This window comes from Nelumbo nucifera, chromosome 2 (genome assembly GCF_055504915.1).
Source record: "Nelumbo nucifera cultivar China Antique chromosome 2, China Antique-T2T, whole genome shotgun sequence".
In the NCBI taxonomy this organism is placed as follows: domain Eukaryota; kingdom Viridiplantae; phylum Streptophyta; class Magnoliopsida; order Proteales; family Nelumbonaceae; genus Nelumbo; species Nelumbo nucifera.
In genome coordinates, this window is record NC_142650.1 from 46,142,166 (window position 1) to 46,158,628 (window position 16,463).

Consider the following 16,463-nt stretch of genomic DNA (forward strand, 5'->3'; position numbering starts at 1 on the left):
CGAGGAGTGGGGGGCAATTGATGAAGGAAGATTTGGTCCGACCTCGTAACCACTCAACGCGTGGCAAAGGCAACAGCTCGACACAACAGCACGCCCAAGGCGCGAGCTCCGAAGGGAGGAACCAGCGGCCCGAACTCCCTACAAGGAGCCCGAACTCCCCACAAAGAGCCCGAACTCCCCGCAAGGAGCCCGGGCTCTCCCTTAGGCCCTGAGCCTTACGAAACAACCCGAACTGGCCTGGCCCATGGCAGTTCAGGCCACACCTCTATCCGAACTCAAGACTTAACCTCGCACACCACTCCAGCACTTTGCCTCCAAGACGCCGAACTAAACAAACCGCACCGTACCTCACAAAATAACAATATTAGAAAAGGGTTTCTTTGTAGGTCAAGTACAGAGTTTATCTATAAGATTTCACCTACTTCTACCATGTAGATGAACTAGTCAGGACCCATGCGATGCACAAGCTTTATTAATAAGCAAAATTGAATATGGGCTTTATGACATTTTCAATTAAATGGTGTCCATCTAAATTCAATTCAAGTTTTTTTATTAATTTTTATTGGTTTATTATTATTTTTAGGTAAAATTGTAAAAAAACATCCTCTTATAACAATTCTATAAACCACCTTTGTGTTTTGACCCTAACATAGACCTCTCCTATAGTTTTAAGAAAAAAGTGCAAAAGTTTTAAAAAAAAAGTGCAAATACCTCATTTTCCTTGGCTTTTCGATAACAAAGACATTGAAGTTGCCAAAATGCCCTTATCATTGTTAATGCATTATCATACATAATTTAAAGTTTCAACCTTACCTTTTACTAATTTATTTTGCAAGACAACTTTCAAAGAATCTTACTCTTCTTGGAGAAAGTAAGATAAAAAGGTAGAAGTGAAGTAAAATTAATGCATTGCATCAACAATTTTTATTTGGAATGATGACAAAAGGAAGCTATTTTTACCTTTTTTTCAAAACAATAGGGAAGGTTTTTGCTAAGGTCAAAACACTTGGGAGTTTCATCGGATTGTTAGAAAACCAATGGAGGTTTTTATAATTTTCATTATTTTTAAATGGAATTAAATTGATTTTAAAATAATTAAACTATATTTAAAATTAATATTTTATTAACTTTTTAAATTAATAAAAATTGAATTTATTTAAGTATATTATGTTTTTATTGAATTTAAAATCCTTATGAAATCTAATTAACTATATAAATTTTTATTTTTCAGTGGAAATTAAGTTGGTTTAAAATTAATAAAATTTATTTATAAAACTAATAGTTGTTTGATAATTTTGTATCATTTTTATATTAATTTTAAATTGATATTAGTTCTTAATTTATCTTATTCCTTTTATTAATTAAATTCTTTTTATTATATTAATAAAAATATTTCAATCAATAACAATAATTAATAATTATTTTATTTTATTTAAGTAACTTATTAAATTATTTTTGTTTGGTTAATTAACTTTTATTATTTTAAAATGGAATATCAATGGATTATAATTTTAAGTGGAAGTAGATTATTTAGTGTAATGCAAATATATCCAAGTGCCTTGGTGGAGAGAGTTTGATTTGTGATACTTGCAATTAATCTTTTTGCAGTTATAGACTTAATTTGGTGATAACATTTCCACCTTTTGCTACACCCACCTATGAACAACAAAGAGTCAAAGATTTATTTCCTTTCATATCTTTTTCATTCTCCTTTGCCTGTCTTCAACGCAAGCAGCTCTTGAGCCGGCTAGCCTATGATATTCTCTTCGGCATGTCTTGCTGAATTGGGCTACAAAGTTCAAGTTGTAATTGACCCAAGCCCAAAGTTTTTTAACATTAATATTTGGGCTGAATTTAGGCCTATAACAAAGGGTTTGTATGGTAAGTTGGTAACTACTGAAAGTTCTTTAACGTACAGATATTTGGGGTGGATTTTGGCATGTTGGACCTGGCTGGACTAATTAGAGTAGGTGGATCCTGAAAAAAAAAAATGTCTGGGCCTCAATGATACCCTGCATTTCTGGTTGTAGTTAAGGGGGCGTTCTTTTTCTGGAATTTGTGAGGGGGAAAAGTTGGTCAATGGTATTTTGATTCTCATTGATCAAGAATCTCATATTCTTTTTTCATATTTATGTAGGGACCAGGGAAAATTTATTTTCCTGTGTATTATTTACCCGGGTAAGTGATACCCATCTCTTAGGTGAGTAAATAACTTTCCCACCTGGAGAAAATTGCCAATACTTGAATGGGACAAAAACGCCCCTTTTAATAATAGACTTTTATGGATGAAATGGTCATTGCCTTATTTACATGGGAAATAAAAGAACATGGATAAATGTATTTACTCGTGTAAGTCTTTCCTGAGAAACACTTATCTGAATAAGTACATCTACATGAGTAAATAACTTACCAAAAAGCAAACGAGGCCTAAGACTTACTGGTACGATGCATGCGAGTTAATGAATTTAACTTTGATGTTAAATTTTACAAAGAACATGTACAGAACCAGATGACGAACTAGTCTAACTTGTTTGGAGATTATTCCCTCGAGAACCCATTTCTAGTTTTCTATGCAGTGGCTATTGGATATAGATCTCATTCTGTCAACAACATAGTCAAGATGGATGTCACATCCTTGTTATGGGTATTTTCATGCTAAGGCGTTTGCCCACTCATCCGAGAACATTCTCTAACCTAGGCCCAAGTCCAGTCAGTCCATGGCAAGTTGTCTACTCCCTTAGCCCAGGTATAACCAAATCAGCTTAGGCCACATTCAGCAAATTGGACCCTCCCCCTCAAACGTCTGCAGTCCATTCGAACGGACCGAGATGGTTTGTTATATCTATCCGGATTCTGGACAATCCAAAATGAAATTTGGGCTGGTGTAGGACTTGGGGCAATTCGATAATGACTGAAGTTGCTAAACTGAAGTACTTATTGCCGTATTTTTTAGTTGAAAAGGTAATTAAATAATAAAATATTGAAAGATATAGTAATCTACCCAATTTTAGATTCAGCTATATTAATAAATCCACAACCTCCTTAAATATTTATTCATTAAAAAATAAAACAACAAACTTTTCAATTCAGCTACTTCAGCTGTTATCAAATGACCCCGATCAATGGATTATTAACTATTATTAAAAAGGAAGAAAAGAGATTAGGGGAGAACGTAGTCCACCTCCCCCCTAACCCAAGATACAAAAACTCTCCCTTTCAAAGGAAGAGAACAAAAACGAGAAGGAAAAACACAAGACTATACATCAACAAAACAAAGCCATCACATTAACCGATGCAAAGATCGGGAAACCTATTACCCATCACATTAATCTCTCTTCATCTACACCCAGATTTGCTAGAAAGTCAGCAAACCTATTACCTTCTATTAGAATATGTTTGAACATCACAAGAATAATTGCTATTTTTCTCACGATACAAGTCACACACTCCATGGATGGAAGGTGAGAATTCCCTATCATGGTTTCAACTAAACAAGGAGCTATTACTTGGTTGAATCCTTTGAGTTTGAATTGATTTCATCTTTGACTATCCCAATTCATACAAGTTCCGCTTCTGTACGATGTTATGCGCTACTCACTTATCAATCGAAGCCATTGAAGTTTCAAATTTTTAGTTGTGTTCTGTTCTTTCAATTGTAAAAGGGGTGTAAATAAGTTTTTGAAATTGAAGTATTTCATCTAATATTACTGTGGGCTTTCTCAAATTTCAATCCTTTTGGTTTGTTTTCTAAGTCAAGTACCAGGAAAATGATTTAAATTTTTCGCTCAAAGCCTCAAACTAATCAAGTCAATCTGACACTCGGATTAAACCCAGCTCTCCACCGGCTTATGTTCACCTTTTCTTTTGGGATTTGTGAATGACAGCCATTGAATCGAAAGCTATTCCTTTACAAATGCGAATCATTTAATATTTTTCCTTTGCCACGTGGCAAATGTATCATATGCTTATTTCTACAACATGGAAAGTGGCATGACAAAAATGTTTTGCCCTTCAAAATTCAATTGCTACCATACCACAATAAGGACAAGTGGTCGAGCGCTTGGACTTATTTTTGGTTCGACCACGTGAACCGCTACTACGTGCAAAGCTCGAAGGCAATGCAACAGCTAGCATTTGAATGCTTTTGTTGGGACTAAAGAGATGGTTGAGTCCAGAATCCAGATCATTTACGCGAGAAAACATTTAGACATGCTGTGAAGACTGAAGAGGACAGGTACCAAACTCAACTATGCTTGTTATGGTTGTGGACACCAGCTCACCAAGAGTTCTAAGTCCCAAGTTGGTATACCGAAATCAGACCAGGCTTAGGGTGGGCCTATGCAAAAGCTAGAAAGATCTGGGACAGAACCCTAAACCAAGTTCCTTTTAATTTACACCCCCATTAATTTAGAAATACCAAGTTTGATTGGGTGGAATCAGAATCTCATTTTCATTCCTGTTGGGATAGTATTTTCCCATTTGAGGGAATTGGCACCTTGCCTTTCCTTCGAGAATGTAATTCAATCCTTGCTGATTTTAATTTTCATTTTCATTCTTTTCTGAATCAAATAGATTATAAGAATAGACTATTTCGGTTCCAATTTCAGAAGATTTTGATTCCAATTCCAATTACGAACCAAATAGACCCTAAATTTATAGATAAAACATTTTCTCCATATTAATTGAGCTTTTGCCAACTGCCACTCAACTTTCGAGTAATCCTTTCAGTTCCCACTTTCTCAGGTTTGGCTTTAAGAATTTCCTTCTTTATTAATAGAAAACTAAAGGTGTCATAGGGAAGCCAGAGAGAGAGATGAGCTCAAGCGAGATGAATCCACCAGCAATATAAGCATAAAATCGAGAAGAAAATAAGAAAATGATGAATGGAAGTTGGGTGCTAAAGATTTGGAAGGTCCCTGCAGTAAATTAACTAGCCTTGCAAGTTGCAACATTTACTTGCTTTAACTTGGAAAGAAAGCGATGTTTCAACCATTCAACTAACATTTAAAAATAGGGAACGAAGCAAGTACAGATGAGGGTCTGTTGCTCTGTACTGACTACTGAATGAAGTCGCTTGGCCTTTACATTTCTCAAATATTAAGTTTTCTTAAACGTGTTGTTGTCGCCTGTCAATTGTCTTATAGTCATGAGCACCTTAAGTAGACTTGGTAAAAAGTTGACCCGACCTGATCCAATCCAATTTAACCCGAACAAAGCAGGTTAGGGTCGGGTTACCATTGGGTCACCTCTTTTTACGATAACATTTTTAAATTAATATTGACTCAGGTGGTGTTCGGTAGTGTAGTGAATCCACGAGATAGTTTGCTTCAAAATACACCACGCCAATTTAATATGTTCTGCTATGATGTGGTGTGGATTAAAACCCACTATCTGGATTACACCACACCCCAAAATATTGATCGCATCATTATCTCATGGTCACAACCATACCACAGGCCCCTCTCTCTATCTATTAATATTTATCTTATATCTAATTAATAATATTTATATTGCCATTACAATTATTATAAATTGGTATTAAAAGTAGGAATTTTACTTTTTTATGTTTTCATTAATTTTAATAATTCTAGATTAATGTTTATTAATTATTTATCATGAATATATTAGTTATCTTATGTGTGTGTTTTATATTTTTTATTATTTTTAATATTTTAGTCATTATTAATTGTTTGAATTCATTTGTTAATTTTTTTTATTAATTTGTATTTGCTATTGTTAAATTAATCACATTTTAAATTAATTTGCATTTTTCTTAAAAAACAAAAGAAAAATTATTACTATAGATTGACATTGTGGATTATCTCACATTGTGTATTTGAGATAGATAGGATCAAAACACAAGGTGTGGCCAGGACTGCACCACACCCTATAAAACACCTCTATGGGTGTGGTGTGGTTCAGACTACCTGTTTTTGTCCACAGTACAAAACACTGCTGTGGTGTAGTGTGTTCTCAGCCAAACTACAGGTGCGGTGTGGTCGAGAATACATCACTCAATTTCTCATCCATATTACAGAACACCCCCTTAGATGGTTGAACAGATCAAACTGTTTGAACCACATGGTTAAATTCACATTTTTGGTAAAAACCATTGACTTTTTCAAAGACCAGCTGACCCAAGTTGTTGAATCATTGACCTGTTTGACCCCTAACCTTAATATTTAGGATTGGGGTCTAGCCTTTGCCAGCCCAACCTGAATGGTGACCCAACTCAAAATGATCTGAAATTGCCCTGGCCCAACTTGAACCCAATTGTCAGGTCTAGCTGTAAGCCCGGGCTAGTGTATCCACTGCATGAGCCCATCCCAAGCCTCAAGTTTATCTTGCTAGCCGAAACCTGAAGGAACTTGGAAGATAACATAAAAATATATGGTTGCCCGGGTGCTGCTACTGGAACTTCACAAACACTCTCTCTCCCATAATGGAATAGACATATTCTCTCCTTTTCTTATTTAGACCTGGCCCAATGTCCCTGCAATTCTGGGTCCTAAATGGGCCCATTATAGTGAGTGTACTAGCCCATCAAATTGAGATCAAACCTAAACCTAACAGATCTATATTCGATAATCGATATGACTGTGACAATCGAGATTGAGCCCAACCCAAGCTGATTATCAGTCTTCCAAATTGCAATGGTTGTTGGTCGGTAGTAGTTGAGATAAAGGAAAGATCGTGCGGACACTCATCAAAGTAGGAAGAACATTCTGAATATCTTCCCTCTTCAAGTCACGTCTTAGCCGGACAGCAACAGTAAGGTTTGTAGCCACAGGCCCACAATGGAAGATCCATGCCTCCGACTTACAGTTAACCACTTCAGGCAGTTCTTTCATCCCTTCATTTTCTGACCCATGGACCACAGTTGGGTTCACTTTTCCACGTCAAATAATAGCTCTTGAATATTTATGTACTTCTCTTTATTTTTTTCCAAGGAAAAAGGAGTATGCAGGGCATTGCCACATCAGTACATTCTGATTGCCACATCTGTTGCCATGTGTCAGAAATATATAGAAACGGGATTTTTGAAGGGGAGTGATTTGGGCACATTCCATTTTTCATAAAAGAAGTCATACCTCCAATAGTCAGTGTAAAAGAATAAAAAAAAAAATTGAAAACGCCAATTTATGTATTCTTTTGTTTTTGTATTTAGATGATCAAGATCAATGACAATTCACTTTAATAAAAAAAAGGTTGTGCCCACATCAGTGTTCTTCTAGAGTCCATTTGACAAAGATAATCACTTTCTTTTCTTTATGGCTTAATTTGTTTTCTGTTCTTTTCGGTTGTGGGTATGATGTGAATCTTAAGATTAAATAGCTGTCCATATTGTCTTAATTGCTTTCTGTTCTTTTCAATTGTGGTTATGATGTTAATCTTATGATAAAATAGGCGTTCGTACATATAATATTTTTGCATTTGCATTTTTTATCCCTTTGTAGCTCCTTATGATCCTCGTGATATCAAAATTTGATGAACAGAGAAGCAATATTCTTGATTTTCCATTAGGCCCAAATTTGTTTGTAGTGCAATTTTATTTGCACTGGTGCAAAACATGGGATTGCAAATGAGTCAAATGCAAATGCAAATTCTGGTTTCTTTTTGTTCTAAGTTGTACTTTGTCTTGCTTGTTTGCAGAATGTAAATGAAGTAAAATAAAACACGAAACAAAGTAATGTAAATTTAAAGCAAAAGTAAACCAACATTTACATCCTTCTGATTTGCACTTATATTAATGCAAATTAGATTGCATTGCAAAAATAATGGAGGCTTGAAAACACCAAATTGTTTTCACGTCTGGAAGTGGTTATAAATGTGAAAGATTAGGTCCATAAATCCAGCCCAACCCTCACAGGACCAGTGAATCACCATTTGACAAGGCTTAGCTAGCCTGACTATTTATGCACATCAAATCAAGGCTAAATAATTGCTCTTGTTAGTCAATTAGTTGGTGGACCATGTGTGAGCCATGTACTCGCTAGGGAGGTAAAGCGCCGTGTCACATGGTTTCAGCACCCATCACCCAATAGATATCTTGGTCCCAACTCCCAAACTAAAATTCTATATGGGATTGAAAGCTTGTGGTCGTTAAATTGAGTTGTCTTTCCTCCAAGTATATATATATATATATATATATATATAAGACTACAGACTACAAAGTAGAAAACTAGTTTGAAAGGTCCATTTGGCAAAGCTTTGATCTCACTCTTTGATGACTTGATTTCTCTCTCTCCTTCTTCTTTATTTTTTTGGTAATGTCTCCCTCTATTCCCGAGTATGAGCCATGAAATACCTTCTTCATGGTTTGGAATCAAAGTAGTTAATACAAGAAAAACTGAGAAGGACAATTCTCCCTCCAAAATCCAAATCAGTTTTCTTAAAGGAAACCCCACCTCACCAAACCCATTTAACCAAATACATATTTTCTATCTCCTACTCTCTCTTTCATTCCCTATATCACCTGCTTTCTCTTCCCTTTTCCTTTACTGTTGTCTCTTCATGTGGCCACTTCGCCGGAAAGTGCCCCTCTTTCTCTCAGACGCCGCCCCAATGAAGCACAGCGGAAGTGGCCGGAGAAGCAGCAATATCTCCATCTTTGTCATCGTCTTAATCGTCCTTATCTTCGCGGTCTTCATATATAATGAAGACGTCAAATCGATCGCACAATTTCCATTCTCTGGTCCTAAACCTCAAGACCTCCAGCAAAACCTCTCGAACTCAGACAACTCAGTGCAAGAAACCGACAAGAAGGATGATCAGAAGCCAATTTTAACGAATTCAAGTAGTAGTAAAGAAGCACAGGAGGAGAGCACTGACGAAACGGCAGAAGCTCTTAATATGAAGACGATCATAGCAAAGCAAGAAAATGAAGCAATCGAATTACCTGTAACCCTCAAAGAAGAAGACGAGGTGGTCGATGTGCCTCCAGAAGATTGCGATCTCTTTACGGGCGAGTGGGTTTTCGACAACGTCTCCCATCCCCTCTATAGAGAAGACGAGTGTGAGTTCCTCACCGCACAGGTAACATGCATGAGGAATGGTAGGGAGGATTCTCTATACCAGAATTGGAGATGGCAGCCCAGACATTGTTCCTTACCCAAGTAAGGAACTAATTTAAACCATCTTAATTTAATTATTTTCTTTCTTTCTTTAATTGTTTTCTTTCTCTCTCTCTCTCTCTATCTCACTCTCTCTCTCTCTCTCTCTCTCTTGCTCTCTCTCTCTTGGATCGTTGATAAGACTTTCTGTTTCAATTTTGTTTATTGAATGTCTTCGTTCAGGTTCAGTGCAAGATTGCTGCTTGAGAAGCTCCGAGGAAAACGGCTTATGTTCGTTGGCGACTCGTTGAATCGGAACCAATGGGAATCCATCGTTTGTCTAATTCAATCTGTCATCCTTCCTGGAAAGAAGAGCGTAAACAAGTCTGGCTCGCTCTCTGTTTTCAGAGCTGAGGTCTCTCTCTCTCTCTCTCTCTCTCTCTGCGCCGTCGGTGCGATTCGGAATTTCGAATAATTCGAGTTGAATATTGAGTAATTTTCTACTTTTCTTTTGACGTGGGAATTTTGTGACGTGAAGGAATATGGGGTTAGTGTGGAGTTTTACTGGGCCCCATTTTTGGTCCAATCAAACTCGGATGATCCAAGGATGCATAGCATTTTGGACCGGATTATAATGCCCGAATCAATCGCGAAGCACGGGAAACATTGGAAGGGCGTGGACTATTTGATTTTCAATACATATATATGGTGGATGAACACCCCTAAGATGAAAGTTCTGTAAGTGCTGCCGTTGTGCTTCAACCATTAATTCCTCAACTTCGATCTGAATTGTGGACCTTATATATATTTTATTTGTACTGATGCAAAAGCCGAGGATCATTCGATGAAGGGGACACGGAATTCGATGAGGTTGAACGCCCAATTGCATATGCAAGGGTTTTAAGGACCTGGGCCAACTGGGTAGAGGAAAATGTCGATCCACAACGTACTTCAGTTTTCTTCAACAGCATGTCTCCTCTTCATATCAAGTAAACCTCTCTCCCTCTCTCTCTCTCTATATATCTCTACAATTTTAAACAAACATAATAGGGAGGCAGGCCGAAAACAAACCGGATTTTCTGCCGTCTACTCTCTATCTACATTCTATCCGCCATGAATTGTAGTCATACATTGTCATTTGTATTGTGAGATGTGCCGCTGCAATTTACCATAAATAAAGAATAGGAAATCTGGATTCTACCGAAAACTCAGATACTAATGAAGTAGACGCAAATAGAGATTCCCCTCACTGTGGTTTCTTAATAAATTAGTCCATCTAGAAGATGAATGATACTCTCCTCCTAAGGGTCTGCTTGATTTATATTCTTTTATTGTATACTTAGCATTTGGCTTACTTGTTCAGTGGTGGTTGTCATTTTAACTAGTCCCTCTCCCACAATCCTATCAACTCTATTTTTCAATGCATTGACCTCACTCCACTATTAATTATTAAATATGGGTCATCAACCTCCAGCTCACCCTATAATTAATATGATAATAAGCAAGAGTTGATCAGGGGAGCCCCCCACGCTAATAATGCTCCTTAACCTTTTCGGTTTATTTAATCAGTAGGGTAGGGTTTACTATGTGTCAAATTTGTTTGATTAGTGAAGTTGATACCTTCAGGACCGGTCCATTGGATCGGATCTCCTCCCATCTTGTTGTATTTGATCCATTTAAAGACGGTTCATGAATTGGGTTTGTTGGGCCCGGATCTACTGCTCATCTTACTGTGTGTAAAAAAGCTACTTATCCGAGTTAACTTTGCCTGTTGGCCCCAACAGCAGCCTATGCTGATATCAATTCATGTTGTTCATGTCTATGATTATAGTTAAAAAGAAAATAAGGAATAATTACATGGTAACATGGCATTCCCAAAAATATTTTCAACGAGTTCGGCTTCGGTCAATTAAGCTCGTACTCAACCTCTTATAACCTTACATTAGGAATATCTATCTATAAAATAAAACACATAATTAAGAAGGTGTTTCCAATACAAGGTTATAAGAGGCTGTTAAAACGGGCTTTACCCTGAGTCCCTGACCGAAGCCAGACTCGTTCTCAACAGCACAGATGCTGTTGGCCCCCTACGGCCCTACAACCAAGGTTCGGATGCGCTCCGCATAAAGCATGTCCCACGCACAACCCACAGCCCATCCCCTTGTAATGGGAAATTGGGAACATCTCTCAGATGGGCTGTGGGGCACGCTTTGTAGAGAGCCCATCCTGTCTCCTATTACCAAGTGAATACACCAGTGTCCTATATACATGCGTGTATTCACTTGTAATTGATTACATAGATCCCATTTTTTATGCAGCATGGCGAATCACAGATCCCAATGTGAGGTAAGCCGGAGCCAATCAACCAATTAGGTTTGTGGATCGGCTTCTGTCAGTGCAAGACCCGTTTGAACAGCCTTACATTGTGGGAGATATTCCCAATGCAAAGCTCTAAAGGTTGTTGGAACGGGTATTGCACTGACTAAATTCGGACCCTTAGGTTTGACAGGAGGAGGGCCTTCTCCAATTTACCCTGTGAAGAGATCACATCAGTGCCCCACAGCACATCTTTACCATGTGTTAGGAACATCTTCCTATAACAAATCCGGGAGATATTCCTAATGCACGCTGAGATGTGCATATAGGGCACTGATGTGATCTACCCTGTGAAAGTAACTCTCCAGGGGGACCAATTTTATCAGTTTGACCAGTTGGTCCAGCCCTAATGTCATGACATACAAGGGTTTGGTTGTTCTGGTATTGGATGATCAAGTTAAATCTGCGTTTATGAGTTGACATCGGCACCCCACACACACCCCACATGCACATCTCAAAATGCATTGGAGGCATCCCGTAGCTGTCATTGGAAGATGTTCCCAATATACGGTTGGGATGTGCTGTGGGGCATCTATGGGGCGCAGATGAGGATTCAGCGTTTATTAAGCAATATATCCTTTTTCAATTGTTGGTTACTTGGTTGGTGAAGCAATGCTTATCTACGAGTTCACATCTGTCCCCCGGAGAATGTGCCCCATGTGCACATCTCAACGTGCATTGAGAACATCTTCCATACTTGTCATTGAGAGATGTTCTCAATACACAGTTGGGATGTGCTGTGAGACATTTTTGGGCATTCTGTGAGGGGCAGATGTGACTTCCTTAGGTTGTGTTTGGTTGCAATGCAAATAAATTTACACTGATGTAAAATCATGACAATACAAATAATTTGTGTAATTCTAACCTATTTTTGTTTTAAATTTTAGCTTATTTTCTTTAATTACAATACATAAATAAATTAAGACATAAATCAGAATAAAATAAAATCCGAAGCAAAATTAAACAAGAATTCACATTTTTTTACATTTACACTCCCCTGCATTTGTACTAATACAAATAAATTTGCACCGCAACCAAACACAGCCTATCTGCTTTAGTGGTAGTTACAAAAGTGTTGATACATTATTGAATTGGTGGTGGGTGCAGGAGCACGGACTGGAACAACCCGGATGGGATCAAGTGTGCTAAGGAGACAATGCCGGTGGTGAACATGACCACCCGGTTGGAGGTGGGCACAGACCGTCGGCTCTTTGTCGTGGCTGCCAACGTGACACAGTCGATGAAGGTGCCCGTCCGCTTTCTTAACATAACAACCCTCTCCGAGTACCGGAAGGACGCACACACCTCTGTCTACACCATTCGTCAAGGCAACCTACTCACACCCGAACAGAAGGCCGATCCCGCCATATATGCCGATTGTATCCACTGGTGTCTACCAGGCTTACCCGATACATGGAATGAGTTACTCTATACCCGTATCTTCTCTCGCTCATGACCGAACAACTCCCCTCCCCTCTTTTTTGTTATTCCTTGCTTTGTAATTCAAATATCGTCCCCATTTTTTTATTGGGTACCAAACTTTTTGGTCTTTCAGATCTGTTTGTTTGCAGTGTAAAGCTGAATCAAGTATATATTTTGCACCTGTTCAGTTTTGCATTTGTATGTTTGTAATTATGATTTGTACTCTAATTTCATATAAAATTTGTACTTTTTGTCTCATTTGCACTTATTGTTGGTGCAAATTTTATATATCAAGAACTTATGTAATTCACACCACCTTCCTACTACTCCAATTCTCTGTTATATAAAATGGAAAACCTTATCATTTTGTTTTCTATGTCATTCTCAAACAAATAACCCTCCTCCTATTTCCATTTTCTTGCAATATAAGGTGGGATTATATCATTTTTTTATTTATTTTTATTTTTCATAAACAAATAAAACAAAGTCAAATTTGAGCAAACCAAAATTTACACTTAGCCCACTTGCACTTCCAATATTTATTAGGAAAAATTCCACTTTAGTACCCTGAATTTTGCGGGTAGTGTCAAGTTAGTACTCGAGCTTTCAAACATGTCACTGCAGTACCTGAACTTTCAAAAAGTGTCAAGTTGGTCCTTGTCGTTAACCGACCATAAATTATTTGTTGAAAATGTCAAAACTACCCTTCAAAAGAAGACATTGTTCATTGTCTTCTACCTTGAGACTGAACCAGTTATCTTCAAAGAAAAAAGTAGAAAAAATATGAAATATGATAGAAGGAAACAATAACTAAAAGCAAAGAAATAACTAGACAATAATGTGCTCCAGATCTAAATGTAGAAGACAATTACTTCATTAATCTAGAATCTAAAACACCTCAATCAATTCAGTCTCAAGGTAAAAGACATGAATAGTGTCTTCTTTTGAAGGGTATTTTTGGTATTTTCAATAGATAAATGACGATTGGTTAATAACAGGGACCAACTTGACACTTTTTGAAAGTTTAAGTACTACACATTAGAAAGTTTAGGTACTAATTTGACACTACCCCCAAAGTTCAGGGCATGATTTTCAAAATCGGACCAGACTGGATGGTTGGACTGGAAAAAGCAGCACCGGTCAGGTGATCGGTTCTATTTTACCCCAGAACCGTTATTTCGCCAAAAACCATTGATTTGATCAACAAACCGCTGACCCGGGTGTTCGAATCGTTCAAATTGTCCAACAATTTTGGCTTTTGTTTTTTATTTTTTATTTTTTTGTTAGAAAGAATTGTCTGTTTGGTTCGAACAATCAAATCATTCGACCCGGAACCGGACCCCTGACCGGTTCAGTTTTTAAAAACCTTGATTCAGGATGCTAAAGTAGAATTTTCCCTATTTATTATTCTATGCTAATACAAATAAAATTTATACCGAAGCCAATGCACGTAGCCTTCTTGGTTATTGCCTAAAGCAAGAATGCATTTTTAGGTCTTAGATGAATAAGATGAATAGTAAAACATGACCTCTTGGAAATATAAAAATAAAATGGCAGCCAGGTATTGAATAGAAATTAAAAAAATAAAAAAGAAAACAATAAATGTGTTGCATGCACTGACGGGTAGTACCGTAGTAATGCTTTAATGATGGACCAATGGAGATTACTTTGAACCAACCCTTTTATTGTTGATAACTGAGAGATAGCGCAATTGGTAAATTGGATGATTCGTCTTAGCGAAGATGCAGCTTAAGTCCCGCTACTATCGTCTTTGAAGTTTGAAAGAAAAAGAGTTGGTATATAAATATATACCAAACTGGTTATTGACGTGATGTTATGCTGTTCATAGAAAAAGTAATGTCCCCAGTGGAGGATTCAGGCATTGATTAATACAAAAGAAATAAACCCTTTTATTGTTGAAAATTCCAAGTGATTGTAGGTAATGAAGCGTTTAGAAGATCCTTTATATGTCAATGAATTTAACAAGAAATAGCCTTTTCTATTTTTTTCCTCTATGTCAGAGACTCAAAGCTTGTTGTTAGAGATTCGAACAGTGGCTTGGTTGTAAGGTAACCTCACTAGCTCACCTCTATCATCACCTGTGATAGAATTCTCAAACCCAATTGATATGGGAACTGGTCAGAGTCATCAAACTAAAAGAAAAAAGAAAAGGAAAAAAAATCCAACCTCCAACCCAGTCTTAACCAGGGTTTGAAGTATCAGTACACATTGGTTGATATTCTCTGATGTATATCAGTTTGGGGCTCACAACATGGTTTTCAAAATTGGATCGAACCGGACGGTCAGACTGAAAAAATCGGGAACTGATCAGGTGACCAATTTCGATTTTCTCTAAAATCAGATTTTTCATAAAAATCGTTGATTTTAATCAACAAACTGCTTACTTGGGCGATTAACCTTTCAAACAATTCGAATGGTTTTAACCGGTTTTCATTTTTTTATTTTTTGTTAGAATGGGCCGACCATTCGTTTCGGTCTCCGGGACGATTTTAAAAACCATAGCTCACAATACATGGCACTGATGGAATGGATTCAAATTTAATGTCTATTTCAATTAGAAAACTAAAAAAATAAATAAATAATTTATTGGTCATTAAAATAATAACTTTTCATGATTTGAGCCATGCATTAGTTCTTCCACTATTTCCCATGATTTTCCAACTGTATCACAGTAGTTCACACGTCATATAAACTATTAAAATATTTTCTCATGTGTATATATCCTATTAATATTCACTTGAGACTCAGATTTAGTGCTATAATATCTTTATGATTTATTTGACTTTTCTTATATTCATATATTTTATAAATGTATTTTTATTAATACATCTCTTAAAATTATATTCATGATACCAATACTTTATAACTTTGGCCCTAACCCATACCCTATATATTAATAAAACCAGAAGAGGCCTTACCATTAATTGGGTTTATTGTGTTTAACCCGATCAAACCAACAATAATTAATAAGCCTTTAGTTGCAAATGGCCCTACTCTTGTCTTCTCAAAATATTTTACATATCCCCTATAATATGGCAACGTTAGGTATCCTATATGAAATATTGTAGATAAATAATTAGAAACAGATAAACTTAGTCTAAATTGTAATCATGGAGTTTATAATGTAGACGTAGAAGTTAATTATTAATAATTAAAACTCAAAATGCAGACCCAACTCTCTCTATAACAGGGTCCAGTCGGTTAGGTAATGGCCTTTCTTTCAAAATTTATCAATTTGTAACTTATCGGAATCAAATGTGTGGAATGCTGAGTGTCACTACTCTCAAATACTAAAACTTTTTATTCAACCGCTTGGTATATTATAAGAGTTTATGGGACTGAGTTGGTATATACAGCTCACACAGACGGACTTTTTCTTTCTCTATCTTCCTAATTAAGTTTTCATGCCAGAAAAGGGTGAGACAGATAATAGAAGTTAGTTAGTCAACTCAATCATGTTCTCTAGCTAACTTCTCTGAGTTATCAAGAGAAAATTTAATATCAACTGTACAAGTTAAATACAAACTAGACTTGGAGTTACATAGCCAGAAAACGGATTATCCATATTCCTGAATTGTATATTCAAATTTG

The 16,463-nt window shown here is 36.8% G+C and overlaps 1 protein-coding gene across 1 annotated transcript; it reads left to right on the forward strand.

Moving 5' to 3' along the window:
* The first annotated feature begins 8,188 nt into the window (after positions 1–8,188).
* On the forward strand, positions 8,189–13,044 carry LOC104602573 (xylan O-acetyltransferase 1-like). The gene is made up of 5 exons (XM_010266302.3): positions 8,189–9,116; positions 9,297–9,468; positions 9,592–9,791; positions 9,884–10,042; positions 12,537–13,044. The coding sequence occupies exons 1-5, from the start codon at positions 8,293–8,295 to the stop codon at positions 12,883–12,885; spliced, it is 1,704 nt and encodes a 567-aa protein (XP_010264604.1). The 5' UTR covers positions 8,189–8,292; the 3' UTR covers positions 12,886–13,044.
* Positions 13,045–16,463: the final 3,419 nt, after the last annotated feature.

Coding starts and splice junctions, on each gene's coding strand:
- LOC104602573 (XM_010266302.3), top strand. CDS start 8,293: ATGAGCCATGAAATACCTTCTTCATGGTTTGGAATCAAAGTAGTTAAT. Junction 9,117..9,296: donor AGACATTGTTCCTTACCCAA/GTAAGGAACTAA, acceptor GTCTTCGTTCAG/GTTCAGTGCAAGATTGCTGC. Junction 9,469..9,591: donor TCTCTGTTTTCAGAGCTGAG/GTCTCTCTCTCT, acceptor TGTGACGTGAAG/GAATATGGGGTTAGTGTGGA.